General features: G+C 53.6%; 2 protein-coding genes across 44 annotated transcripts in view; both read left to right on the top strand.

Moving 5' to 3' along the window:
- Positions 1-895: 895 nt before the first annotated feature.
- Positions 896-11011, top strand: EEF1G (eukaryotic translation elongation factor 1 gamma). 2 transcript variants are annotated; one of them, XM_004264209.4, is made up of 10 exons: positions 896-1043; positions 2146-2304; positions 2991-3054; positions 3211-3353; positions 3863-4006; positions 5667-5796; positions 6184-6388; positions 10144-10316; positions 10410-10534; positions 10774-11011. In XM_004264209.4, exons 1-10 carry the CDS (start codon positions 1032-1034, stop codon positions 10930-10932), a joined length of 1314 nt encoding a protein of 437 aa, XP_004264257.1. In that variant the 5' UTR covers positions 896-1031; the 3' UTR covers positions 10933-11011. The 2 variants fall into 2 exon arrangements, with proteins under 2 accessions (XP_004264257.1, XP_012392624.1); XM_012537170.3 differs by lacking the exon at positions 896-1043 and adding an exon at positions 1352-1577.
- Positions 11012-12068: 1057 nt separating this feature from the next.
- Positions 12069-24936, top strand: part of AHNAK (AHNAK nucleoprotein) — a 39146-nt gene continuing 26278 nt past the window's right edge. For 39 of the 42 annotated variants that reach the window (XM_049713327.1, XM_049713342.1, XM_049713343.1 and 36 more), the window contains exon 1: positions 21371-21504. The gene's annotated coding sequence lies outside the window, so the exon portion shown is untranslated. Of the gene's footprint in view, positions 12405-21370; positions 21505-24275; positions 24432-24454; positions 24474-24936 lie in introns of those variants that run through there. The other 3 variants (XM_049713330.1, XM_049713329.1, XM_049713331.1) reach the window with 3 other exon arrangements.

Here is a 24936-nt window from a genome sequence, read left to right on the forward strand (position 1 = left end):
CAGCCTCTCCCAGGTACCCTCTCTCGCCACCCTAAGATAGGTCTCTCAGTATGTTTCCTTCAGAGCCCAGGAGGAGTGTGTGTTTGGCACCTGGACCCACTCAGTAGAGTTCTGGAAAGATGGAGTGCTGGGTGGGTGGCTTGAGCAGCACCTGAGAAGTACCAAGTTTGCTTCCACATTTACCTTACTGCCCAGAGTTGTGAATGGTGACAGGGCTTGAAATTTGGATTCAGGGTTCTTCATTCTCTCACTTAATAGAATTCATCCTGTTCTTAAATTGGGTTCAGATCTGAGCATGGGTAAAGGGCGACCCATCCATTGAATTGTCAGCCCTTCCCGGGTGACAGGACGTGGCTGGGTTCTCCCTCAGCCCCTCCCTTGTTGCAGGCCCGAGGACTAGCTCCTCTTCTAAGCAGTAACAGCATCCTTGAGCTGCAAGGTCGTTTAATGGCAAAAAACCTCTTTTACAGAGGGCTTCGGACTTGGGCTCGGGTTAGATGTACAAGCTCTCCTCTAGAAAGAGCCGGAACAAAAGGAACGTGGCACCTCGCCACCTCCACGCAGTTGCTTCCGCTCCTATGAGTGTCACACAACCACGATGTTCGGGGGTCTGGCAGGACCTCCAACAAATCACCGCGGGCCCCGCGACCCGGAGGGAAACGCCTCTGGGGCCCGGCGCGATGCCGGGCTGGCAGCTCTGCCACGTAGCTGCAGAGGGCCGGCTTTCCAGCTAGTTCTCACAGTCTCCCCACCCTCCGCGCCTTCTACCTCCATGTTGGGACTCGGATTGGGCCCCCCCCTCACCGCGCAGGCGCGAGCTTTTTCCGCGCAGGCCCCAGGCCCCACCTCCTGTTTCCTTTTAGCTGCCGTGGGATACCGAACTGTCGTGCGTAAGCCTTCTATGCCGTCCTCGCTTTCCGGCTGCTGTTTCTCCACGGCTCTCCCCTCCCCCCCACCCCCACCGTTCTCTCCCTGACGGCTTACTTTGCGGCAGCGCGGAGGGCCCCACCCCCTTTCTCTGCGGAATCACCATGGCGGCTGGGGTAAGTTTGCCGGCTCTGGCAATCCAGGTCACCCTATCCGACGCCATCCTCTGCCGGAGTGGGTCCAGCCGGCGTCAGAGGGTTTCTGGAGCCGAGTGGGGAACTGATCCGGGGTCTAGAGATCGTACTGTTGGAGAGTAGGGCTTCCAGGCCCCGGAGGGGAACTGAGGCTGGGGCTCTGGGAGGCCAAAGAGGTGGAAGGGTCTGGGGTAGAAGAGAAAAGGGATGCCAGATCCTGGCAGTCTGGGACCTGAGAACGGAGTTCGGTTCGTTGCCTTCTCGAGACGTGGGATCCGGGCAGGTTGACAGAACTTTTGCGACCGTTTTGTGGGGCAACAGGAGGGACAGGGGAAGAGGAGGGTCTTTGTGGGCACGTACGGCGGGCCACGGTTAAGGGTCGTCCTGCGGGGAGGTTTGGCAGCGAGAGGAGTCTCCGGACGCTGGAGTCAGACCAGTTGGACCCCGCTGGCCACGTTAATAGAAGGAGAGAAGGAAACCCCTGGGAACTCACTGCGGGACAGGACCGGAGGGATGGTACGCGTGACAAGGAATGAAAGGTTTTTTAGGGAGACCGAGTTGGCTTAGGAAGAGAAGATGCCATTCGGTCTCTTTGTGGCTGTTCGGAGGGGGACTTGGAAATGTCTTGGTTGGTGTGTGTGTCTTGGAAACAAGGGTGATGCTTTTGAAGGGTGAGCGGCTCAGTAGAGTAAGCAGGCGCTCAGTGACCATCAATGAATGAACAAGGGCTCTGGGAAGGGAGGGGTGTGTATTTGTCGGCAGATGGAATCTGAGGGAGCTAGAAGTTGTGCATTTCTTAGAGGTGTATTTGAGGGGAAGAGAACGCTTCCAGAGACGTCCTTACGGAAGGTCACATCTGTCAACAAGCTTTATTTAGCAGTTGGTGTGTAGTTCTGTCCTCGTATTTTGGAGGACTCTGATTACACAAGACTGCAGATACTGAAGAACTAACTTGGTTCACCAAAGGGAGTAAAAGAGTGAGTCGAAACAGATTGGGATTACTCGGGGAAGTTGTTCCCGGGTAACACTTAGGACTGGGACCCTTCTAGTCATTAATGGCTTATTCCCCGCCTTTTCCCCACAGACCCTGTACACATATCCTGAAAACTGGAGGGCCTTCAAGGCCCTCATTGCCGCTCAGTACAGCGGGGCTCAGGTCCGCGTGCTGTCCGCACCACCCCACTTCCATTTTGGCCAAACCAACCGTACCCCCGAGTTTCTCCGTAAATTTCCTGCTGGCAAGGTGAGTAGGGAAGTGGAGAGGGGGCTTTGGTCCTGAGAACCCAAGGAGAACTGAGATTCCATCACTCTGAAGATGACCTCCGTCTTTAAAAGGGAGCTTTCCATGTTACTTTTTTTCTTTTTCACGCTTCAGAGAGTTAAAAACTTTTATTTTGAGACAGTTGTGATTTATTTGTTGTTAAAAATAGTACAGAGCTGTTCAGTCATTTCCTGTGAAATTCACAGGCTTCTTTTTATTTGTGGGAGAGAGGATCAGTTTTGACTGATTTCGGTGCAAATAGATCAAATGTTTGCTATGAGTAGAATTCTTGCCCCAAGAGGCTTACAGAGATAGATAAATAACCATGCTACATGTAGAAGAGATCAAGTGCAGTGGGGGAGTACTATAATACTTGGGGTAATATAGACAGAAATATCAGACTCGGGTTTCTTGCCTTTTGCTTATTTGACTGAGATTATATACAAATATCTAATATCTAAAATTTGGGGGTCTCTTATGTGAGTTCAGATTGTAGGGGATGGCAAGTTACTCATACAGTTTTGGTTCTTGAGTTTCAGATAGTGTCAAGAGTTTGGTCAGCAAGGGTTCTCAGCCTTATATAAAAAACTTTATTCAAAACGATTGAGTCCCTGGGCATGACTAGTGAGAAACTGCTGTGTATTTACTTATGACTGCTTTGTCCCCAGGTTCCAGCCTTTGAGGGTGACGATGGATTCTGTGTGTTCGAGAGCAATGCCATTGCCTACTATGGTAATCTGCAGTGGCTGGGGAATGGGAAGGTCTGGAGGTGATGGGGTGCAGGAGAGGGTGAGGGGAGCTGGAGCGGGCAAGGAGAGGAATTTTCAGGGACCTGCACTGGCTTTGACACAGCCCCAAAGTTCTGACCTTTATGTTCTGCCTCTGCAGTGAGCAACGAGGAGCTGCGGGGAAGTACTCCCGAAGCAGCAGCCCAGGTGGTGCAGTGGGTGAGCTTTGCTGATAGCGACATAGTTCCCCCAGCCAGTACCTGGGTGTTCCCCACCTTGGGCATCATGCACCACAGCAAGCAGGTGAGCCTTGGAACTTGGGGAGAAACCAAGAGCAGGGGTGGCGTCAGCTCCTCAGTATCAGGGAAGAAGAAATAAAAAAGATTGAGGAAGGGTGATGCCAAGAATATGTGGATAATAAATACCTAATCTTTGAGCTTTCAGTTGGGAGCGCTGGGCTGTTGATGGTATATGGATTCTTTGTCAGACAGACCCAGTGGAGGTGGGAGGTCTGAGTGGCCAGAGGAGAGGCCTCTGCTCTAGAAAGGTTGTACCAAATGGTAAGGGAGTGGTTAGACCAGATGACCTCTAAGGTTCTTTCTAAAATTCAAAGATATATGCCTACGATCAATGCAGTGGGAAATGAAGCCAGACTGCGCCATGAAGAAATTTAACGTTGAGAGCTTCATTTGCGATACATTTGGAAGGAGCCAGGACTCAGTGGAATAGCTACCTTAGTTCTATTATTGGGGGAGAAGGGCAGGGACGAGGGTTGGTACCCACTGCCGAGTCTGATCATTTTAAATCAATAGGCCACAGAGAATGCAAAGGAGGAGGTGAGGCGAATCCTGGGGCTGCTGGATGCTCACCTGAAGACGAGGACTTTTCTGGTGGGCGAACGTGTGACGCTGGCTGACATCACACTTGTCTGCACCCTGTTGTGGCTTTATAAACAGGTGAAGTTTGTAAAGAATCTGGGTTGACAGAGGGTAGGTGGGGATTAGAAACAGAGTGACAGGCTTGCCAGGTTATCTGTATCCTGCTGATGTGAGGGAGTCTGAGGCAACAGCTAGTCTTTAGGAATTCCAGGGTTGAGTACCACTGTTAACGGAAAACTGGGCGCCGCTCCGCGGCATGTGGGATCTTCCTGGACTGGGCCACGAACCCATGTCCCCTGCATCGGCAGGCGGACTCTCAACCACTGCGCCACCAGGGAAGCCCTGGTTTGTTTTTTTTTTGCTACGTCATGCAGCATGCAGGATCTTAGTTCCCCGACTAGGGATCGAACTCGTGCCCCCTGCAGTGGAAGTGCGGAGTCCTAACCACCCGACCACCAGGGAATTCCCAGTTTCTGCATTCTTTTGTTCCCTTAAGATCATTAATTACAAAGACCTGTTCAAGGACAAGTATTACAGGCAGGTTCAGATCACAAAATGGCTTAGGCCAAAAATGGCTTCTCTTATGTCAAGAAAGTGCCTGGTTCTCTTTTTCCACAGACCCTCTACCCTGTCTTCTCACACCACGACTGCTTTCCCTCCTGAGAAGTTTGATCCTGTTCTGTTGCCCTTAATTTCTGTTTGGCAGCTAGTACGTTTAGTTTGTTCCCGTGTTTCTCAGGTTGCCCGGTTGTGCTTAGTTGTGAAGACAGAGGTAGAGGTGATAGCTTCAGCATCAAGATCTTTGGAGGCAGAACTAGGATCAGTTCTTGGCTTCAGTACTTACTGGTTGTTGGGGGGAGGGTGTGTGTGGATTCATTTAGTCCTCTTTTTCCCCCCTGTGGAAGCCATAAAACCAAGGTAGGAATAATCACTGTTGAGGTTATTGGGTTAAAGATGGCATATTGCTGGTTCCTAAACAGCAGCTCTTGGACTGTTGCTGGACCAGAATAGTAATGTGATAACAGCAAAGAAAAAAGCACCTACTACGTGTCAGAGCCTGTGCCAGGGCATAACAAGGACAACCTTAGTGAGTCTTTGCTTGTTGTGTGGGTGAAAGAAATGTAGCCTGGAAGTTGTGGAGTAGGATTTGAACCCAAGTACTGCAGAATCAGCACTACAGAGCTGACTGCGATGTATCCTTGACAGGATTATTTTCCCTCTGATCTTGGGAAACCGAAAAAATGGTAGATGAATTTTTCATGAAGCTAAGTTTAAGCACCCTGTTATTCTGAAATAAACTTTTTTGCTGTTGACTGCTTACTTTCTGAAGTTTGATGATGCATGTATATATCTCTCACATATCACATAGTTCACATAGAGAGTTTTCATTATTTGCTTGGCAAAGTGAATAGTTCGTAGTTCTCTGTTGGTCCCCAGCCTTTTAAGTTCTATTAACACGTGAAATGGCTTTGTAAAAGGAGTAAGGCACGATATAAATATTCCTACCGGGTAGATTCGCAGTGAATAGAGGGTGGGACGAAGCATCCATTAAGTTGGATTGGACTGCAGGAGAGAGATTAGTAAAGTAAGTGGGCAGTAGCCCTCCAGGGAAAGCTGGTGTTCTGGGGGCTGAAAGGAAGCTGGAGCTTTGGTGTGGAAAGAAACAAGGGGCTCTGACTGGAAACTCATCAGGATTTTTCCCTCCGCTGAGTTTATGTCCACTTGTGCATCCTGGCAGGTTCTGGAGCCTTCTTTCCGCCAGGCCTTCCCTAATACAAACCGCTGGTTCCTCACCTGCATTAACCAGCCCCAGTTCCGGGCGGTCTTGGGGGAGGTGAAACTCTGTGAGAAAATGGCCCAATTTGATGGTAAGTCTGAGGAGGTAGGGGAGCGTGCCGGCAGGGTCAGGGGACTGGTTTGCTCAGTCTTAACCCATTGACTTCCTGTCTAGCTTTTGGGTTTTGTGGACCCACAGAACGTAGGGCATCGCACGTAGCAGCTAGTATTTTGTGATAGTTGTCTTCTGCACACACATGCTCCCGCTCATTTGTGTTAATGTGTAGAATCATGATGCACGTGTATGTGTTGCTGAGGGTTGCATTCTTGCTCAGGATGTACTGTGAGGTGGCGGCAGTGTAGCGTCAGATACCTTAGCTCCCGCCCAGCAGCTTTCCTCCGTTACTTTGCTTGTGCCTGGCTTGGGAGGGTTGTGGAAAGAGACCAGACGTTGACTTTTCTCCTTCCCTTTGCACCAGCTAAAAAGTTTGCAGAGAGCCAGCCTAAAAAGGACACCCCACGGAAAGAGAAAGCTTCTCGAGAAGAGAAGCAGAAGCCCCAGGCCGAGCGGAAAGAGGAGAAGAAGGCAGCTGCCCCTGCTCCCGAGGAGGAGCTGGATGAATGTGAGCAGGCGCTGGCTGCTGAGCCGAAGGCCAAGGATCCCTTTGCTCACCTGCCCAAGAGGTATGGATGGTGGAGGGTAGGGGGCATGGGGCCCAGGAGGGCCTGTGCTCACCTCTGTGCATCCCCCTCATACTGCTAGGGCCTAGGATTTTAGGTTGTCCATACAAAATTGAAAGATGTATTTTAGTTGCAAATAAAGCAGCTTCCAGACTTTACCGTCAAGAGTTGGGTGACTTTTGAAAGTAGCAAACAAGTTCCTAATGCATCTGGTATTTGAGGATATCAGAACTCCCTTTCTAGCAAAGAAAGCACATGGGCCCAGGGCCCAGAATCCGGTGTGGAGGTGAATTGATTGGTCTTGCGTGCGCACGTTAGGATTTGAGATTGAGAACGCTCGGAACTAATACACTGAGGGGCGCAGGAAGGAAGAAAATGCAGAGAGCCTCCATCTGCCCTGCTCTGCTGGCTTTGCTGAGGCAGCGGACACCATGTCAGTGTCCTCTGATTGTCTTTTTGCTGTTCTGATGCATCAGCCTATATAAAAATTGCTCACTTTAAGAGAAAGGATGATGACCATGGCTACGTAGTGTCTGTCTGGTTTATTGTTTCCCAGCGTGGGGGAGTTAAACCCCACAAGGAGAAGGACGTATATGGGGTGGTCGTCTGTGTCCTCTTCTCAGTCACCATAGGGGTTCCTGGAAGAAGGAATACAGTAAAGGGGGGATTTTTAGTGTGAAAAAAGTGGGACAGCCAGTACTTGCCCAGTTGTTTACCATCAAATCTTTCTTCAGTCACTGCTCCGGGTCATCTTATTAGAATTTCAAGCAATATGAGAAATGTCTTTTCCATGGTCACGTCACTTAGTTCGCTTTTCTGTTTTTCTTGCCCATTCTGCCTTTCCTAAAGCCATCTATCCTTTCACCAGTTGGTTTGTTGGGGTGCAACAGTGTTTGACCTCCCCATTTTGTAGTGGTTTGTATTTGCGATGAAGGAGCACGCACTGGTGGTAGGCATAAGAAGAAGTATGTGGAGTTGTAAGCGACCTAGTACTGGATGGTTACCATTAGGAACCACTGCTTCCCCATTTGGGGAGCAACTTGGGGTGTAGCTGAGAGCTCTTACTCCCAGGCACTTCATACAAGGCGGCTCCTAACGCAGCTGCTTTTTAAGGATATATTCCTTTCTGAATCTAGCACAGGGGCAGGTCAGGAGTGAGCAGGATTTTTGGTATCTGTAAGTAAGCTATGATAACCAACCCAAATTATGTACACCCTTGTAACATAGGTACTGCTAATAGCTAGAGATACTCACGTATATTGGGTCTGTACACTGGGCAGAAAATAAATCAGGCAGTAAACTTAAAATCTTTAATAAACTTAGCATTTTTTAAAAAAATAATTTTTTAAATTTTTTGGCCGCGTTGGGTCTTCGTTGCTGCTCACGGGCTTTCTCTAGTTGCAGCAAGCGGGGGCTACTCTTGTTGCAGTGCGCGGGCTTCTCATTGCGGTGGCTTCTCTTGTTGCAGAGCACAGGCTCTAGGCGCGTGGGTTTCAGTAGTTGTGGCACGCAGGCTCAGTAGTTGTGACTCACGGGCTTAGTTGCTCCGCGGCATGTGGTATCTTCCTGGACCAGGGCTTGAACCCGTGACCCCTGCATTGGCAGGTGGATTCTTTTTTTTTTAAACAGTTTTATTGAAGTATAATTTCCATTATGAAGTATAATTTCCATTACGAAGTATAATTTTCCATATAAAATTCAGTCGTTAAGGCTTCCCTGGTGGCCCAGTGGTTGAGAGTCCGCCTGCCGATGCAGGGGACACGAGTTCGTGCCCCGGCCGAGAGGATCCCACATGCCGCGGAGCAGCTGGGCCCATGAGCCATGGCCGCTGAGACTGCGTCCGGAGCCTGTGCTCCGCAACAGGAGAGGCCACAACAGAGGCCCGCGTACCGCAAAGGAAAAAAAATAAAATAAAATTCCGTCATTATAAGTATATAGTTCAGTGCCTTTAACTAAATTTATAGATCTGTGTAACCACAAAAATTAAATTTTAAAACATTTCCAACACTACAAAAGTTCACTGGCAGGCGGATTTTTAACCACTGCGCCACCAGGGAAGCCCCGGCACTTTTTTTGTTTTCTTTCGTATCGTTTGGGAGTGCTTATTAGTACTTATTCGTTACATTACCATGGTGTACTCCTGGGCTGCCAAGATGATTTTCCCCAGGATTCTTAATGACTCAAAAGTGATGTCTTCAAAGACAAGACTCATTTGTCCAGAGTTAATTTTAGTCCTTTTAAGACCTTCCAGCTACCCTAACCCTGTGGTCATTTGTTTGGTTTTTTTTAAATTTTATTTATTTTTTTATACAGCAGGTTCTTATTAGTTATCCATTTTATACATATATCAATCCCAGTCTTCCAACTGTGGTCAGTTTGGGGAGAAAAATGGACACATGGTCATAAATAATAAAGTTCAAACAGCTCAGGAGAGAGTGAAGAAAAACTCCCCAGCCCTAATTTTTTTTTTTTTTTTTTTTACTGAATTTGTTACAATATTGCTTCTGTTTTATGTTTTGGTTTTTTGGCCCTGAGGTATGTGGGATCTTAGCTCCCCAACCAGGGATCGAACCCACACCCCCTGCATTGGAAGGTGAGGTCTTAACCGCTGGACCACCAGGGAAGTCCCCCCCAGCCCTACTTTTTGGGTGGTTGAGGAAGTAAAGCACCTCAGATGAGGTCTCTGATGTGCATTTGGGAAGGAACCTGGGACCTCGGGTTAAAGGACAGATTCTCTGCTTTGCTACATTGCAGCAGTGAGCAAGTCACACCACTTAACCTTATTGGTAAAGGGAGGGATGGTAACATTCTCTGACTCTAGGGTTTGTTGACATTAATTATATACTAATGAATAATTGAACCAATTAAACATTCAGTATAAGGGGGTTTAATAGATTTATGGCACATTCATGCAGAAGATTATTTAGCCATTAAAACATCTGCAAAACATTCTTGATAGCCAGGCAGTATTAAGTAAGCAAATTGTGTAAGGCACAGAATTACATGCATCATCTTTGGAAAATTGCTAGTGGGAAGTACATTAAAATATTAGTTATCTTGTTTGCTGGCATAGTGAGTGATTTTCTTCAGTCAGTATGTGTATTTATAATTGGAAGGAAAGAAAAAAAAACCAGAAGCCCTACCATGGGGGGAGGCACCTCTCCTCTTCTGAAGCTGGCATCCTTGGCTCGGTGTGCCAGATTGCTTCAAAGATCACCTGAACTTGTTTCTGAGCAGAGTAACTAAAGGACACGGGTGTAGGATTTGGGGTGGAGGCCCTTTGCAAACATTCACTTACATTGCCATCATATTATAGTGTGTGTAACCTGAAGAGGCCTGTGTGATGGGGAGGGGTGGGGGCAGCGACTTGGGTGAGTCAGGAACTTGAGGGTGACTCTTGGATAAGAGCCCGGGGAGGGGCCGGCCAGGGGGGAAAAAAAAAAAAAAGAGTCCTCGCTGTGAGTCTCCACCAGGGGGCAGCAGCTCGCCGTGTCTTTCTTCGGGCAGATCCTGGGCCCCACCCTCCACGTGCCAAGCATATTTAGGCTGGGGGTGGGGGGATACGGGAATGCCCTGGGCGCCTTTCATACCCCCCAGCTCTCCTCCCTTGGAAGGTGATACACGTCTGCCAATCCAGTGACCCTACCTTTAAAGCAGTATGTTTGAGTGGAAATGCCCTTAGTTTCTCTTAGCATGGCAACGTTGCCGCAGTAGGACCTTCTCCACCTTGATCTCCTTGCTTTTTTTCCTTCATTCAGTACCTTTGTGTTGGATGAATTTAAGCGCAAGTACTCCAACGAGGACACACTCTCCGTGGCGCTGCCGTACTTTTGGGAGCACTTTGATAAAGATGGCTGGTCCCTGTGGTACTCCGAGTACCGCTTCCCTGAAGAGCTCACCCAGACCTTCATGAGCTGCAACCTCATCACTGGTGAGCAGAGGGTAGCTCTGGGAAGAGGAAGGGAGGAGACAAGGTAGTGGGTGACATGATTTCAAAGGCTGAATGTTCTTCCTTGCCCTTCAGGAATGTTCCAGCGATTGGACAAACTGAGGAAGAATGCCTTTGCCAGTGTCATTCTGTTTGGAACCAACAATAGCAGCTCCATTTCCGGAGTCTGGGTCTTCCGAGGCCAGGAGCTTGCCTTTCCGGTGAGGAAGGTGCAGGGGAGGGGTCTTGTCTCTTTAGGGCGGGGCGAGGGTTTGGGAAGTGCACTCGTATTCCTGAGCCGTTGGGCATTCCGGAGAGTTCAAGGAATGTGTCCACGAAGGAGCTGTCATGTTCGCAGGAGTCCTGGGGTCTGATGACGGGTGTCTGAGCTGGAAATAGCAGGTGTGGGGCAGCGGCCAATAGCCTGACCACATGCTTCTACCTGGCTTTTCCTCCCCAGCTGAGTCCAGATTGGCAGGTGGACTATGAGTCATACACATGGCGGAAACTGGATCCCAGCAGCGAGGAGACCCAGACGCTGGTTCGAGAATACTTTTCCTGGGATGGGGCCTTCCAGCATGTGGGCAAAGCCTTCAATCAGGGCAAGATCTTCAAGTGAACATCTCCTGCCATCACCTAGCTGCCCGCACCTGCCCTTCAGGGAGAATGGGGGTCATTAAAGGAAACTGAACATCGAACCCTCTCCTGCCCTGCCTCCTTTGTGGGTGATGGCTTCTTCAAAGGGGAGTAGATATGTTGAAGCAGGGTGTTGTGTATACCTGCAGGACCTCCCTGTGTAGGAGAGAAGTGTTCAGAAGAGCAGAAAGAGAGGCCTCTCCTCAGTTTTGATTTTTTTTTTTTAATTGCCTTGCCTCTCCTGTGATGACCATCTTCTAGCCTAGCTGGGAGAGACTGGATGTAGTTAGGAGGTGGTGACACGGGGCTTTTGCAACTACCTAACTGGAGACCTTCCCGCGTGAAGGGGGAGAATACCTGCCGATGGGGTGAGAGCACAGCATGCAGAGCGACTTACCACTACTTCCCGCAACTGCCCTGTGAGGTGGGGCAGCAGCCGTATCCCAAGAGTCAATAGTTTCAACACTTCAGACAAACAGCGAGAAGAGACTCCTTGGAACAGATACTGGCCTGTGGCCCCTAACCTGGCTGCGGATCATCTCTGGGGTATCCCTACTTTCTAACAAGGAAGTGGGGTTCAGAGATTTAAGCAACTTGCCTGTGATCACACATCTTAGGTGGTGGAGACAGGATTTTGAACCCAGTGGGTGTCCCTGGAGCCTGTACCCTAAAAACGCCCTAGCGCTTCCTGCAATGTAGAGCAGTCATAAATGTCTTTTAACAATCCTGCTCAGACCAGTGGTTGCTATTTTTTCTCCTTTGAGCTTAATTTTTTGTTACACCCTTTTCAGGGATAACTTGCCCCTACTCTGATTGTCTTTTCTGTGTCTTCTGAAGAGCATTAAGGATCTCTCTGTAAATTTAACAGCTCAGGTGAAGTCGGAAACCTGGTTTGATTCACATTTTGAGGCTTTGGTCTCCAGGTTGTGGTTTTCTGAGTGGTTATTTTTTCCCATCCCTTAAGTCCAAGCACAAAGCAAGGGCAGGGGGTCTTGGCTTGGGAGGGGAAGAAGGTAATCTTTCCCGGTACAGGTGGGGGCTGCTAGCTTTTGAGGGAGTAGGGCTGTAATCTCACTGGTACCTTAACTGCAGTTGGGGTTCTGTGAACAAATGGGCAGGGGAGAGTGGTGGTTTGGAATCTAGTTGGGTGAGGATGGGTTGATTCTTGCTCAGAATTTGCACCTTGGTAGTCGTGAGTTGGTTCCAGACTTGCCACCTGTCTTGCTTCTGAGCATTCTGGGCTCCTGGAGGATAGGAGCTAGAAGTGCTAGGTGCTGGCCAGGGTGTGCCCTGAGCTGGTTGCCTGCGCCTCACAGAACCAGTCAGACTCCCCTTCCGGGTTCCATTTCCCTCCACACCCTCTGCTCCTTGGCTTGTGTAATTTTCACGACCTTCCTGGTATCCTTAATCTTCCCAGGACCTGAAGATGGAGGCAGGAGAGATTGAGCTGTGCAAGTAGGTTTGCAGGGTTAGGCCCGAGAGGCCTGGGGAAAAGGGGGCGGCTTGGGCAGCGGTGGTCCTGGCAGCCCACGTGCATGGGGGGCGGTTCTGGCCTGTGGGGGGGGGCTGGACCGCCTCCTAGCCTCCCTCAGACTGCAGGAAGAGTGACTCATCCACACGTCCTTCTTCTTGTGCTTGTAGCTCTGGCGGTTGGTGCCGAGGAGTGTGGCCAGGTTGGTTGAGGCCAGGCCTGCGCTTGGGGGAGGGCCAGGACCCACAAGCAGGAGGTGGGGTGGGAGGCCCAGAGGAGAGGGGGTTGTGTGGCCTCAGGAAGGTTTGCTGTTGGCCTCCAAAGGGTGGGGGGGCCTCTACCCTGCCGGGGTGGGCAGGAAAGAGATTAATATCAGGAGATTCTAGGGCAGATGTGGGGCGGGGAAAGGGGGAGTACAGCTGTAGTTAGGTCGGTCCCCGCCCTGCCCCGGGGAGCCCTGAGTCACCACCGCACCGCCTGAGGACTCGGGATCTCTCCAGGATCCCACCGGGTGCCCGCCCCGCCCTCCGTGCTGTGCTAGAGCCCCGCCCCCCGCTCCTCCCAGTGCGGGGTGGGGGCGCTCTCGGCCCCGCCCGGCTCGCTAGCCACAGCCAGTGAGCCTGCGCCGTGGGGACGTCTCCCGTGGTGGGGTCGTTTTCCAGACGTGCCGGGGAGGCTCACCGTGCAGCTGGCGTCCCCGCGCCCACGGTGCTGCTCAGGCCGGCAGGGGCTGGGGTCGCGGGGCGGAAAGAGAAGGGGCTGCTGCGAGTGGGTGGAGAGCTGAGGACAGGGCAGGATCTTGGAGAAATGGGATAGGATGGGGGGAGGAGGAGGCTATTTCACCCACTTACGGAGCAAAATCTCAGAGCCTCCAGAAAGGGAGGGTGAGAAACTGGAGAGGGGGCCGGGGCTCAGACGTGCGTTTGACTGCAGATACAATCTACAGTGGCTGGAGTGTGAATGGGAGGCTGAGACTTGGTTTAGCTTGTAGATAAACCAGTTATAAACTGGTTATAAGCGGCTGTTTATTTTAGCTTTGTTGGCGTTTCTGCTTAAGTCACTTATTAAAAAGTCAAAAGCCTTTAAAGTTCTTCCAAGAAACACCTAGGTTGTCTTTTCTTCACGTCCTGGTTGGAGCTGGACATCTGCTGCTCACACTGGGTCAGTCCCATCCATCCCACCAGCTGCCCACATGCCCCAAATGTGCCACTTCCCCTTTTGAAGGGTGGGGGAAGGGTCTAGAATGTTGAAGGGAGAGGAGTGAAGCGCTTTGAAGACTCCACCCAGTCATTTCTGAAATTAATACCGTGATTTTCATGGCAAACTTTCATGGCATGTCCTCAGAACCCGAACTTTCCCTCCACACATCAGGTGGGTGTTCCTGGGTGACTGTGGCTTACCCGGCTCACCCCATCAGTGGTACCTGCAGGACACTGTAACTTCCCCAACTTGCTTTGGTCCTCTATGTTTTTTGGTTTTTAGGTTTTTAAAATAAATTTATTTATTTTTGGCTGCCTTGGGTCTTCGCTGCTGTGCGCAGGCTTACTCTAGTTGCGGCAAGGGGGGCTACTCTTTGTTGCGGTGCGCGTGCCTCTCATTGCAGTGGCTTCTCTTGTTGCGAAGCACGGGCTCTAGGTGCGTGGGCTTCAGTAGGTGTGGCGAATGGGCTCAGTAGTTGTGGCTCGTGGGCTCTAGAGCGCAGGCTCAGGAGTTGTGGCGCACGGGCTTCGTTGCTCCGCGGCATGTGGGATCTTCCCGGACCAGGGCTGGAACCCGTGTCCCCTGCATTGGCAGGCGGATTCTTAACCACTGTACCAGCAGGGAAGTCCCCTCTCTGTATGTTTGAATGTAATTCTGGGGCACCCACCTTATTTATTCTTCCCCTAATGCTATGGAGCTAAAATATTGGTGCTCCAGAAAGGTTAAGAGAAACTGTGCCACCTGCTCTTGTCTGTTTGCTCTAATCAGGCTGGCATGGCTCCCAGAGAAGGCTGTTGTTTTACTCCAGTGGAATGACTGGGGTGTCCCAGTGCCTCAGCATGCAAGGGGTGGGTGGAGTGGGGGTAATGGCGGTTGCTGGGGAGTAGCTCTGTATTCATTTGAATCTCTTGTAAGAGAGAGAATGCCTTGGGCAGGTGGGGCTGGTTCAGTGGCAAAGGTATCCTTGGTGACCCTGGATCTCTACGTGTTCCTGGATTTTTTTCATTCTTGTAGCCCTCTCCCCTCATGTGGCCGCCCCCTTTTGTTTTGCTGATTTCCTCAGGATTCCAAGGGGAGCCTGTTGACCTTACTTTGTTTTACACGATGGGCAGGCCTTGCGCTGAGCGGGAGCTGGATGGTCATTAAGGGTTTGGGGCTATTTCTGATCAGATCTCCCATGGAATGTGCCTCCCTCTACTTCCAGCTGCCCCCTCCCCTCCGCAGCAGGAACAGCTGTCATGTGAGGGCCTCTCCCGCTGGCTCAGCCCTTTTGCAATCGTTTGGCTGGCTCTGCCTGGATGGGGGTGGATAGTGAGGATGGGCAGAGCCAAGGGGTAAACGAGGGGACACGGCAGGGCAGGGGAGCCATTGGAGGGTAGGGAGGGCTACGGAGTTAAGGGCAGAGGGGTTGCCAAGGCCAGGCAGGAGGAGTGGAAGCTAGACCAGGGAGGTTAGGGTGCTCATCGAAAGACGTGGGGCCCACACTGGGATCGGAAGCTTTCTAGGTGTAAGGGAGAGTTGGTTATAGCGGGACCCTGGCCAGTCATTCTCCAGGGAGATCTGCATTTCCCCTGATTCACAGGAGAGCCACGGGGTGCTTTCCTGCCCATTGGCCTGTATTCAGGACCTGAGTCACCGAGTTGCCTAGAGTGTTGGCTGTCCTATAGTGGCGGTTCCTGTGTGGTTCCTGTGCCCGCACCCCATCCACTCCTACTGTTAGGACAGGGGTTAGCAAACACGCCCCTTTTATCCCGCTGTCTTCAATAGCAACTTTCCATCTCTTTGACTCAGTCTTACAGAATGTACCTCGGGGAGACCACAGCAAGTAGTCCCTTTCTTTTACCCAAGAGAAAACTAGAGCCCAGAGAGGGGAAGTGACTCATCAAGGGTGCATGCTTCTCTTTCCACAGTTTTTGCAGCCGCTCACCGAGTCACTTTTGCTCCTAAGAAAAGCAGGAGGACGCGTCCCTCAAAAGCTATGGACAGGGGCTTCCCTGGTGGCGCAGTGGTTAAGAATCTGCCTGCCAGTGCAGGGGACATGGGTTCGATCCCTGGTCTGGGATGATCCCACATGTCACAAGCGACTAAGCCGGTGCGCCACAGCTCCTGAGCCTGCGCTCTAGAGCCCATGAGCCACAACTACTGAGCCCGTGCGCCACAACTACTGAAGCCTGTGCTCCTAGAGCCCATGTTCCACAACAAGAGAAGCCCACACACCGCACCAGAGTAGCTCCCGCTCGCCGCAACTATAGAAAGCCCGCGGGCAGCAATGAAGACCCAATGCAGCCAAAAAGTAAATACAATTTTAAAAATTAAAAAAAAAAAAAGCTGTGGACAAAGTACAGTAGTTTTGGAAGCGAGGAGAGGGTTGTATCTAAGGCTGCCAGCAGCCCGAGTAGGCAGCCCTGACCCGGGAAAGGATTATGGAAGTGGAGCAGGTCCTGGGGCAGGGGCAGGCCCAGCAATCCAAGTCCCGGGGCGGGCAGAGGGCACAGGGTGTAGCAGAGGCGGGACTTCGAGTGACAGGAACCTCAACTATGTGGTGACTCAGGCCCTGGGCAGCCTAGGCCCTTCCTTCCCTGCTCAGCCTGCTTCTCCTTAAACTGGACTTGAGAAGTATGGGCACAGGAGGGAGAGAAACCCTGGGCTGGTCTTCCCTTCCCTGGGGAACTGAGGGAAAAGCAGAGGAATTTGGAAAGGACGGCAGAAAGGCAGATCCCAAAAAAGGAGAGAGGAGGCTGGTGTTCCCCTCTCCCAGCCCCTCCCTCCCTGCTGCCCGCTCCCCGCTGCGGAGGGGAGCTGCCTGGGGCGTTGGCTGCTCTGTCCATTCCAGCTCCCTCCCTCGGCTCCTGTTTACAAGTCCATCCGCCCAGTCCCTGGCTCAGCTCTGGGCTCTTTTTTTCTCTCTCCCCCTCCCTCCCTGTACAGCCTCATTCAGTCCTGTTTTGCCACTTCTTTTCCTTAATCTTGGGTCTCCATTTCCCATTATCTTTTTGCTCCCCCAGCATCCCGGCACCCACAGCTCAGGTGCCTCTCGGCCATCTCTCTCTGCCGCTGGGGATCCAGCTGTCTTGATGTGGCCGCCTGCCCCACTCTCCCTGCTCACATCTGTTCCCCGTCTCTTGCCTAGACAGCCTTTCTTTGCCTTCTTACATCCCAGAGTCTCTACTCAGGGCCCTGTGTCTCATCTCTCGTTCTCTAATCAGCTTTCACTTGGGTTCTGCTTGGGCCTGAAGATTTCAGTTAGGACTGAGTGTAATGGGAGGGTTTCCGGTATCCTAGCTGTCTGATCTGCGTAATTCAGGAACTCCTTATTTGAAGCCTGAGGTTTAACACAGGCTGGGATTTGAATTGAGCTGGAGAAGGATGGTTTGACTTGGCTTCCTATTTTGGGTTTGGGTTAGGAGTTTGGGGTTTGAGAATTGCTTAGAAAATAATGTTTGGGTCCCAGAATCGCCCAATAATTTTGCTGTTCCACTAGGGAAGATGATAGATTAGAATCAATGACAGTGAATGGAGAAGGACCTGGTGCTTGGCAGGGATGCTCATCTCTGGGCTGGTGTGGGTATGGGGTAGAGGTGGGGTCTGGGAGATCCCAGATGGCTCGAAGAAGGGGTAACAGTAATTTCTGTGCTTCTAAGGCTGACATGCCAAAGGGCCCTCATCCGGGGAAAAAGTCTGCTTTCAAAGAGACTGCAAGCAGACTGCACACTTCGCTTCCTTTCTGGGATCAGAGTTTAAAAGCCATGATGACTCTTTGAGCAGTTGGCTTCTTTTCTTCCTCGTAACACACTGATTTCAGAGAAGGGGACTGTGGAGAGAAGGGAGGGGAAGGGGAATCCCCTGGCATGGGGCCTGCCCACGGAGCTCCCCTTTGTGGTTGCTATGGAAACAGGCATAATAAGAACAAAACAGAGGCACGTTGCCTGGCAACAAAGGAGCCCAGGGTTCATCACACACATACTACATACATATCAGGGAACCCCCAGGGAGGGCGTGACACTTCTGGGGAAGCTAGGGTATCCCAGTGATGAGGAGTCCTAGAGCTTACCTAGCTTTTCCAGTGAGTCTGGAGGACTGGTGTGGGATGCTTCTGAAGGATGGTGTAGTGGCAGAGGAGGGCTCACGTCCTCTCAGATCCCTGGGTAGCCCTTATTTTGACAGGAAAGTCTGAAGCAAAGGTTTTCTTTGCGATGTTGGAGCCAACTGAGGGGACTCATAACTAAAAAATAGTGTGTCTGTGTGGGGGCAAGTAAGGTAGGGGTGTAAAAGATATGTAAGAAAAGATAATGTCCAGTTTTTCCAAAGCATAGGACTCAGAGTACAAGGTAAGGTGGCATCAGAGGATAGATCCTTCTGGACTGAGCGCCTTGAGGGCAGGGATTCCATCTTGCCAAGTACCCCATTACCTGCACAAGCACCACCAGCACCACCACCCCCAGCGGCCCCTGACCCAGTGCTGGACACAGTGAATGTTTGTGCAGCTGCATGAAAGACCTACACGTGGGGGAAGTGCTCCCTGAGGCTGAGAGCAAGGGGAAGCTGACTTCCCCTCATGGGAATCACGGGGTACAGGATGCTGTTGTATAAAGAACAAGGGCTTTGGGGCCGTTTATACCTGTAGTTCATTCACTCATTCACACATTTAACCAAGTGTTCTGGAGTGATTGCTTGGTGCTAACTACTGCTCTAGGCGTGGCGTATACAGCAGAGAACAAAGAATTCCTGCCCTCGTGGAGCTTAGATGCTGGTGGGAGCTTTGACTCCTGTTTCTGAGGGTTGTGTGATTTTAGGTAAATCACTGCCCCTCTCTGAGACCCTTTCCTTCCTGCATGTGAGGATTAAACGAGCTGACACGTCAAGTGCCTGCAGCAGTGTCAGGCACAATCCCCACTGAGGTAGCTTCGGGGAGTGAAAGCTGGGGGCTACAGCAGTGGGCGGAAGGAACAGGGTTGGCAGAAATTTCTAAAAGTGTGTGTCTCCAGTTGCACCATTGCCACCTGTTGAAGATACTCCCTTCGCCTGGGCTGAGGAGGCTGACCTAGGAAACCCCAGCTTTGGTCTGGCAGGCACGATCATGGCTTTTTAGAGGGCAGGGTCTAGGTTACCGCTTATCTACCCTCCTAGCCTAGAATGCGGCAGGAGCCAGTCCCCAGGACCACCTCCCAGCAGGTATCCTGACCCTCCTACCGCTGAATGAAGTACCTGGACAGTAATCCCTGCTCTGCGGCTGCTCCCTGACCATCCTCTCCGCCTTTTTCTCTGTTGACCAAGAGGGTGGCCGGGACAAACAATGGAGCAGATAAGTTGGCTCTGAGCCCAGGACACTAGCCTCTGCTCTTTCACTCCTGGGGGGCTGATGGCGCCCAAGCTGAGGTGAGGGGACAATATCCACACCGTTCCCCACTCTTCCTTTCCTGCTCCAGCCACCTCCCTCCAAAATCCCATGGCCATCTTTCCAGAGCTATCTTTCTGAAAAACCTACCTGCAAATCAGCTCCCGTCTTAATATGCACTGGAAACCCTTGTACTTTCAAGGAGCCAAATGATTCATTTTGTAAAGTTAAAATCCTCCGGTAAACTGTTAACAGTGATTACTTTTGGGGAGAGGGACTGGGTGGGGGGGGGAGATGTCTACTTTTTTTTTTTTTTTTTTTTTTTTGCGGTACGCAGGCCTCTCACTGTTGTGGCCTCTCCCGTTGCGGAGCACAGGCTCCGGACGCGCAGGCTCAGCGGCCATGGCTCACGGGCTCAGCGGCCATGGCTCACGGGCCCAGCCGCTCCGAGGCATGTGGGATCTTCCCGGACCGGGGCACGAACCCGTTTCCCCTGCATCGGCAGGCGGACTCTCAACCACTGCGCCACCAGGGAAGCCCGAGATGTCTACTTTTTATTGTTCTACTTTTCTGTACTGACATTCTTCACCCTATGGAGGTATTGATTTTGTTTCAGAAACAGCAACAAGGATTATCTGACTTGTAGGATCACAGGCCACTTTGTCTGTATTCTTGGTTCATATTTAAAAACTGAGTAAATGTTCTTTAAAATGAGATAAAATTTAAAAAGCCATTGGTATAGGAAATAATTAGCTCTTGGTCTCTATTTTTATTTTTTAAAGCATCCCAAAGTTGAAAAGTTTAGATTTTTTCTTTAAATAAAGTAGGTGCTGGGAAAGGGGTGCAGACCACAATGGAGGTGGAGGTGATTCTTCAGAAAGTCTGCGGTTTCTGATTGTGTGCTTGTGATATGGGTGGTGGAACCGACTCTGCTGCGGGTTTGAGTCACTGTGTGTGTGTGTGCGCGCGCGTGTGTGTGTGTGTGTGTGTGTGTGTGTGTGTGTGTGAGAGAGAGAGAGAGAGAGAGAGAGAGAGAGAGAGAGAGAATGAGAGAATGCTGGTGCCCAAGTCTGTGCTTTGCCTATGTGTCTGTGCATGTCTATGCTTGTCTGAATGTCTACACATGTGTCTCCACCTTTCTGTGTCCATTATCTGAGTGTCTGCCTGTCTGTGGCTCCTTTGGCTATCTCTTCCCTCCCCCATGCCTGTACCCTGTGCTGGTAACTGGACCTGGGACACAGCCCCCAGGGCTGGCAGCAGAGTTGGCTGCTGGGTATTTTTAGCCTGTAAACATGCTTGCCATTTCAGAGGACAGGGCCGCTGGTCTCAGCCCCAGCCCACTCATGATCATACAGCGAGGAGGGCGCTCCCTGCCGGGGCCAGGTCTTCTCAGGTCCCCAGCCTGGGGTCTCCCTTCTGCACGCAGCATTCCAGAAGGAAGGAAAACTGGCTTCGCGTGGGTAGTGGGTGGCCATCCAGGAAGGAGGATAAGAGAACTCACGGGGTAGAAGCAAATGAGGGTGTAGGCAGAAGGCCCCTGCACCCCGTCATTAAGCATTTAATAAAATCTCCGTGTAGTTAGAAGTGCCTGTGGGAAATGGCTTAAATTTGGAAACTCTGCGTCCGGCCAGTGGGGTGGTGGAGGGAAGGGGTCGGAGAAGAAATAGGTAGGAAGAGAAAAGCGGGGGGCAGGGAGGTAGACAGCGGGCTCTGCTCCTCCAAGGGGTGCAGGCCTGACTCCGGTGTCGCTGCAGCGGCCAGAGCAGCAGGGTGGCACGGGGGGCACTGGTGACCCTGACTCCAGCAGGTGGGGCGAGCGTCTCCAGGCTGGTTCTGTAGGGGGAGGGCCCCCAGAAAGAGGGAAGGTGAGAAATGCGCGCGGCTGCGTGGAGCCTGGGAACCGAGTAAGGAGCCTGGGGCCGAGGATTTGAAGGGTAGCTGCCCGTGTTGAGAGAAAACTCAAAGGTCCGCGTCAGGCTGGCGGTCGCGGCTGAATCACCCAAGTCCCCCAGCCGCAGCCTGAACCCCTTGGTCCTTCCTGAAAAATGGGCTGATTCGCAGTTCCAGCTGTGAGGATGTACCTCAGGGAGCTTCGAGGAGTTTCTTGCCGAAGAAGCCACATAGCGCATCCTTTGGGGGTAGATCCAGGCCCGGGCCAGGACGGGGGGCAGTGGATGGGGGGAGGGGAAGGCAGCACCTCGGACGTGCGGCGTCCCCGGGTCCCCGCGGCCCCCAGTGCCCTCCCAACAGCGCGTTCCCTGGTGCCTCCAGGGTTGGCCCCGCTCACCAGTCCCAGCCCCGCTTCGGCCTCGCCCGGCCCCGCCCTCTCCCCACCGCTCAGGGCAGACCCGCCCGCCCGCCCCAGCCGGAGTTACAAGAGCCGCCTCCGCGCACGGGGGCCGGGCCACTCGGAGCAGCTCCGCCGCGGGGACTGCACCGCCCGCCCTGCCGGACCCGCCCCGACCGGGACTCGCCGCCCGCAGCAGCCGCAGCACCGCGACCTCGGGCCCTGCGCTGGCTATGGCTGTGCCCTGGGGCTGAGCGCGCAGGTAGGGGCGCCGGGCGCACCTCGGCGCAATCGGGGAACGGGACTCCGGGAACGCGCGAGGGGAGGTGGGTGGCAGGGCTTGGGCGAGGCGCCTTGGGCGGGGGTCACTGGGAAGATTCAGTTCGGCGCAAGGTGGGCAGCCCCGGGCCGCACGGGGAGGCGACGCGTCGCGTCCTGGGAGCCGAGCTCTGCCTCCGGAGTTGGGTCGCTGGTAGGGGCGCAAGTTGGGCAAAGTTGGAAAATCGCTCCGAGACGCGGTTTGCTCCAGTCTGTCTTTCTCTCGAGGGCTGGCTGTGGTCCCTGCTGCACGGCCGGGCGCCCGTTCTTGGCCTGGTGGCCCCTGTCCCACCCCCTCCTTCTCCGTGGGGCGGTGGCTGAGCGCGCTGCTTCGTTCCTATTCCATGTTTACTGGAGAAGTTTCCGAGATCGCGGCGCGGCCCCTCGGCCCCGCCCGGCGCCCCAGCGGCCCCGCGCCGCGCACCCCCTCCGCTGTCCCTCCCCGCGCCCCACACCTCCGCCCCTGACTTCGCGTCCCGGGTCCTCCCGGCCCCACCCAGTTCTGCACCACCAGCCTCTCCTTTTCTTGCTCCGAGCGGCCCCTCAGCCTCCCTCCAGCTGCCCCGCCCTAGTCTTGCCCCTCTGTGTTCCCAGCTCCAGAAAACTCCCTTCTTCCGCTGGGGTCGCTGAGCCTAGGAGTTTGCAGCTCGCCCGGCAGCGGGACGGGTGGGAGTGGGGGTGGGGGACATAATTGGAGAGATGCCTGCGCTGGGGTGGGCGGGGAGGGGGGCTGTGCCGCGGCATAGCCCTCGGGACCGCCCCTTCCCCTTCCGAAGCGGCGCTCTCTCCCCAACCCCACTCCCAAACCCGGCCGGGTGGGACGGCCCCCGCCCCAGCGCCTGGCTCGGCGCCAGCAGCCTGAGGAATGTGGTGGTTGGAGCCGGTGACTAATTCAAACCAGAACTCGGGGAGGAGTGGTGAGGGGCAAAGGGGAGGGCGGCGAAGGGGCTGGTTAGGGAGGCGGGGGCAGGAGCCCGGCTGGCGTGGGAGGAGGGCTCAGCTGCCCTCCCTGGCTGGAGCCCTCCTCTCCAGAGACGCGCTCCTGGAGAGGCGGCTGGGGGGCGAGGTCCTGCCGTGGAGTTGGAAAGGCACTGGGCTTAGGGTGTGTTCAGAGAACTGTGTTATGTAAGGCTTTCCCATGCAGGGAGAGGGTGTGCAGTGTGCGAGGGCCGGCCCTCCGCTGGCGGGCTCGGCGCCCCCTGCAGTGCCAGGGCCTTGGGAGGCGGGGGCGCAGCCCTTTGGCGTCTCTGGCCACGAGGGACACGTGGGGTCTGAGCAGGGCTGACTGTGCCCCATGCGTGGGAGGGGAGCCGAATGGGCAGATGGGGCATCTCACGGCACTAGCTGGGCCCCAGCACCACGTGGGGACAGCTCTGGCGCCTCTGCACGTTGTGGCCACGGAGAATTGTGTGCCTCGTGTGTGTGCCTTTCACAGGGCGTGGCTGCCACCGAGGAGGAGGTGAGGTGCCCCCAGGGAGCCTGCCGCTGGGTGCCCTGCTCTGTGGAGTGGATTTGTGGAAAGGCAAAGTGGGATCTTCCCATGGCAGTGAGGTCCTTAGAGAATGACCTGGGCTTTCGGGAGGAAAAGGGACCCAGATATTTACCTCTGGGTCCCCAGCACTGTGCTGGGCTGCCAATAATTGGTTTCGAAACAGTTTATTAGAATCCAGCCTCTGACTGCAGGGGTCGCATGCCCTGTGCACAGCCTAGCACGGGATAGGGATTGGGTTGATTCTGTGGGACACAGTGACGCATTGGAGGGTTGCGGTGACAGGTGACGGTGAGGGATTTCGGGGAAAGGAGGGAAGGACTGAAGATGCCTTGGAAGGCATTTTAGGGCCTCCTCACCTGTAATGGGTCTAAATTCAGGGAGTAGATTCTGCTTTCATTCCGCCCCTCTTCCCCTGCCCCCCATGAGGGAAATCTGTGGGGCAGGGTGTGGCTCTCACTTCCTTTCCGAGGCTGAGCGGGGCAGCTGCCTTCACCTTGGCACCCAGGGGTGATGGGTTGGGCCAGCACTTGGTTGGTGTGTGTGCAGAGTGGGGAGTAGAAGGGAGCCCCAGGCTGAGGGGGTACCTCCTTGCTCTGAGCTGGGAGCTGTGGGATGAGGTAGCGGGGAGAGGACCTGGGACCATGAGAGCTGGGCTAGCAGAAGTCAAAGGGTCTGGAGTATTGGCAATGCGGATTGGAGGGTGCCTGAGCCCCTCTGCAAAGCCCTGTCTTTAAAGGTTATATGCAGGGACATTGTTCAGAGAACCCGGACACAGAGGGAGCCACAGAAGTCATGTGGGGCTTAGAGCTGCAGCTGTGGGCCCACAGCAGTGAGTCAGGGGTCCTGGTTTGGGCAACTTCTTGCAGAGCTAACCTCACAGAGCTGAGAACTTGTACCAGCCAGACTTGGTTGAAGGACATGCGTCTACAGGTCCAGGGCTCAAAGTGGGACCCAATAGAGTAAACCATGGGGGACTTGTGGAAGGAGAAAGCCAGAATCAGCCAAGGGCAGGGTATGGGCCGGGGGTCCCCAGGGTCACCCTAGTCCCAGGAAGGCCGTGGGTGGAGGTGCTCGGGCACTGCTGGGCTGGATTCTTAGGCTCACTCAGAATTGGCTGGCTGGCCCTGGCAGAGCACGCCACCCAGAGCCTGAGGAGCTTGTTTGAGGGGTTGGGGCAAAGCTGTGGGAGTGGAGGAGTGTGTGGGACTCTGGGGTGTGGCTGTCACCTTCTTCAGAACCTGGGAACCACTGGGGGACGGACAGAGAGGCAGACTGGGAGAGCTAGTCTGACTCCTGCTGGGAACTCTCCCATGCTGGCTCCGTCCTCCCCACCACACCTGGAAGCCCCAAGCTTCTCTCCCTGGAGCTGGGCTGATCAGGTACGTGTGCACACGGGGAAAGGAGGTGGCCCCTGGAGAGCGGTGAGAATGGGACGTTTCAGCTGGTGGGTGTCTGGGGCCTTCTGTTCTCCCTCTGACCCCCATGGGCTTTATCCAGGCTCCTAGGGAGCTGCCATTTCCCTGGGCTGCGACCATCCCGCTGGGCTCCCAGGCCTTCCTGAGAACAAGCCGTTTCCTCCAGGCCTGGGCGAGCCCGAGGAGTTGTGAGGACCACGCTGGGGGGAGGGGGCACAGCGGGCTCAGCAGGAACGTGTGTTTTGATTGAGCCCCTCTTCCTCCCTGCTGGCCTCAGTCCACATCTGGGGGCCTGGGCTGTTGTACTGGAGGTCTTGGGTCCGGGGTCCCTGTTTCACTGTGGCCTTGAGTCCCTGTGACCGCTAGTGTCACAGCAGAGAGATATGTGTTATTACCTATGAGAGGGTGTCTCTGGCTGTGCTCACTGGTCCTGGATGTGTCACCTCTGCTTGCGTCTGGGGTTTATAGA

Source organism: Orcinus orca, chromosome 8 (genome assembly GCF_937001465.1).
Source record: "Orcinus orca chromosome 8, mOrcOrc1.1, whole genome shotgun sequence".
Lineage (NCBI taxonomy): Eukaryota > Metazoa > Chordata > Mammalia > Artiodactyla > Delphinidae > Orcinus > Orcinus orca.

What these genes read in the sequence shown, in the direction of transcription:
- EEF1G (XM_004264209.4), top strand. An exon ending in GTAAATTTCCTGCTGGCAAG is followed by an intron (nt 2,305 to 2,990) that starts GTGAGTAGGGAA and finishes CTTTGTCCCCAG; the next exon opens with GTTCCAGCCTTTGAGGGTGA. An exon ending in GAGCTGCAACCTCATCACTG is followed by an intron (nt 10,317 to 10,409) that starts GTGAGCAGAGGG and finishes CTTGCCCTTCAG; the next exon opens with GAATGTTCCAGCGATTGGAC.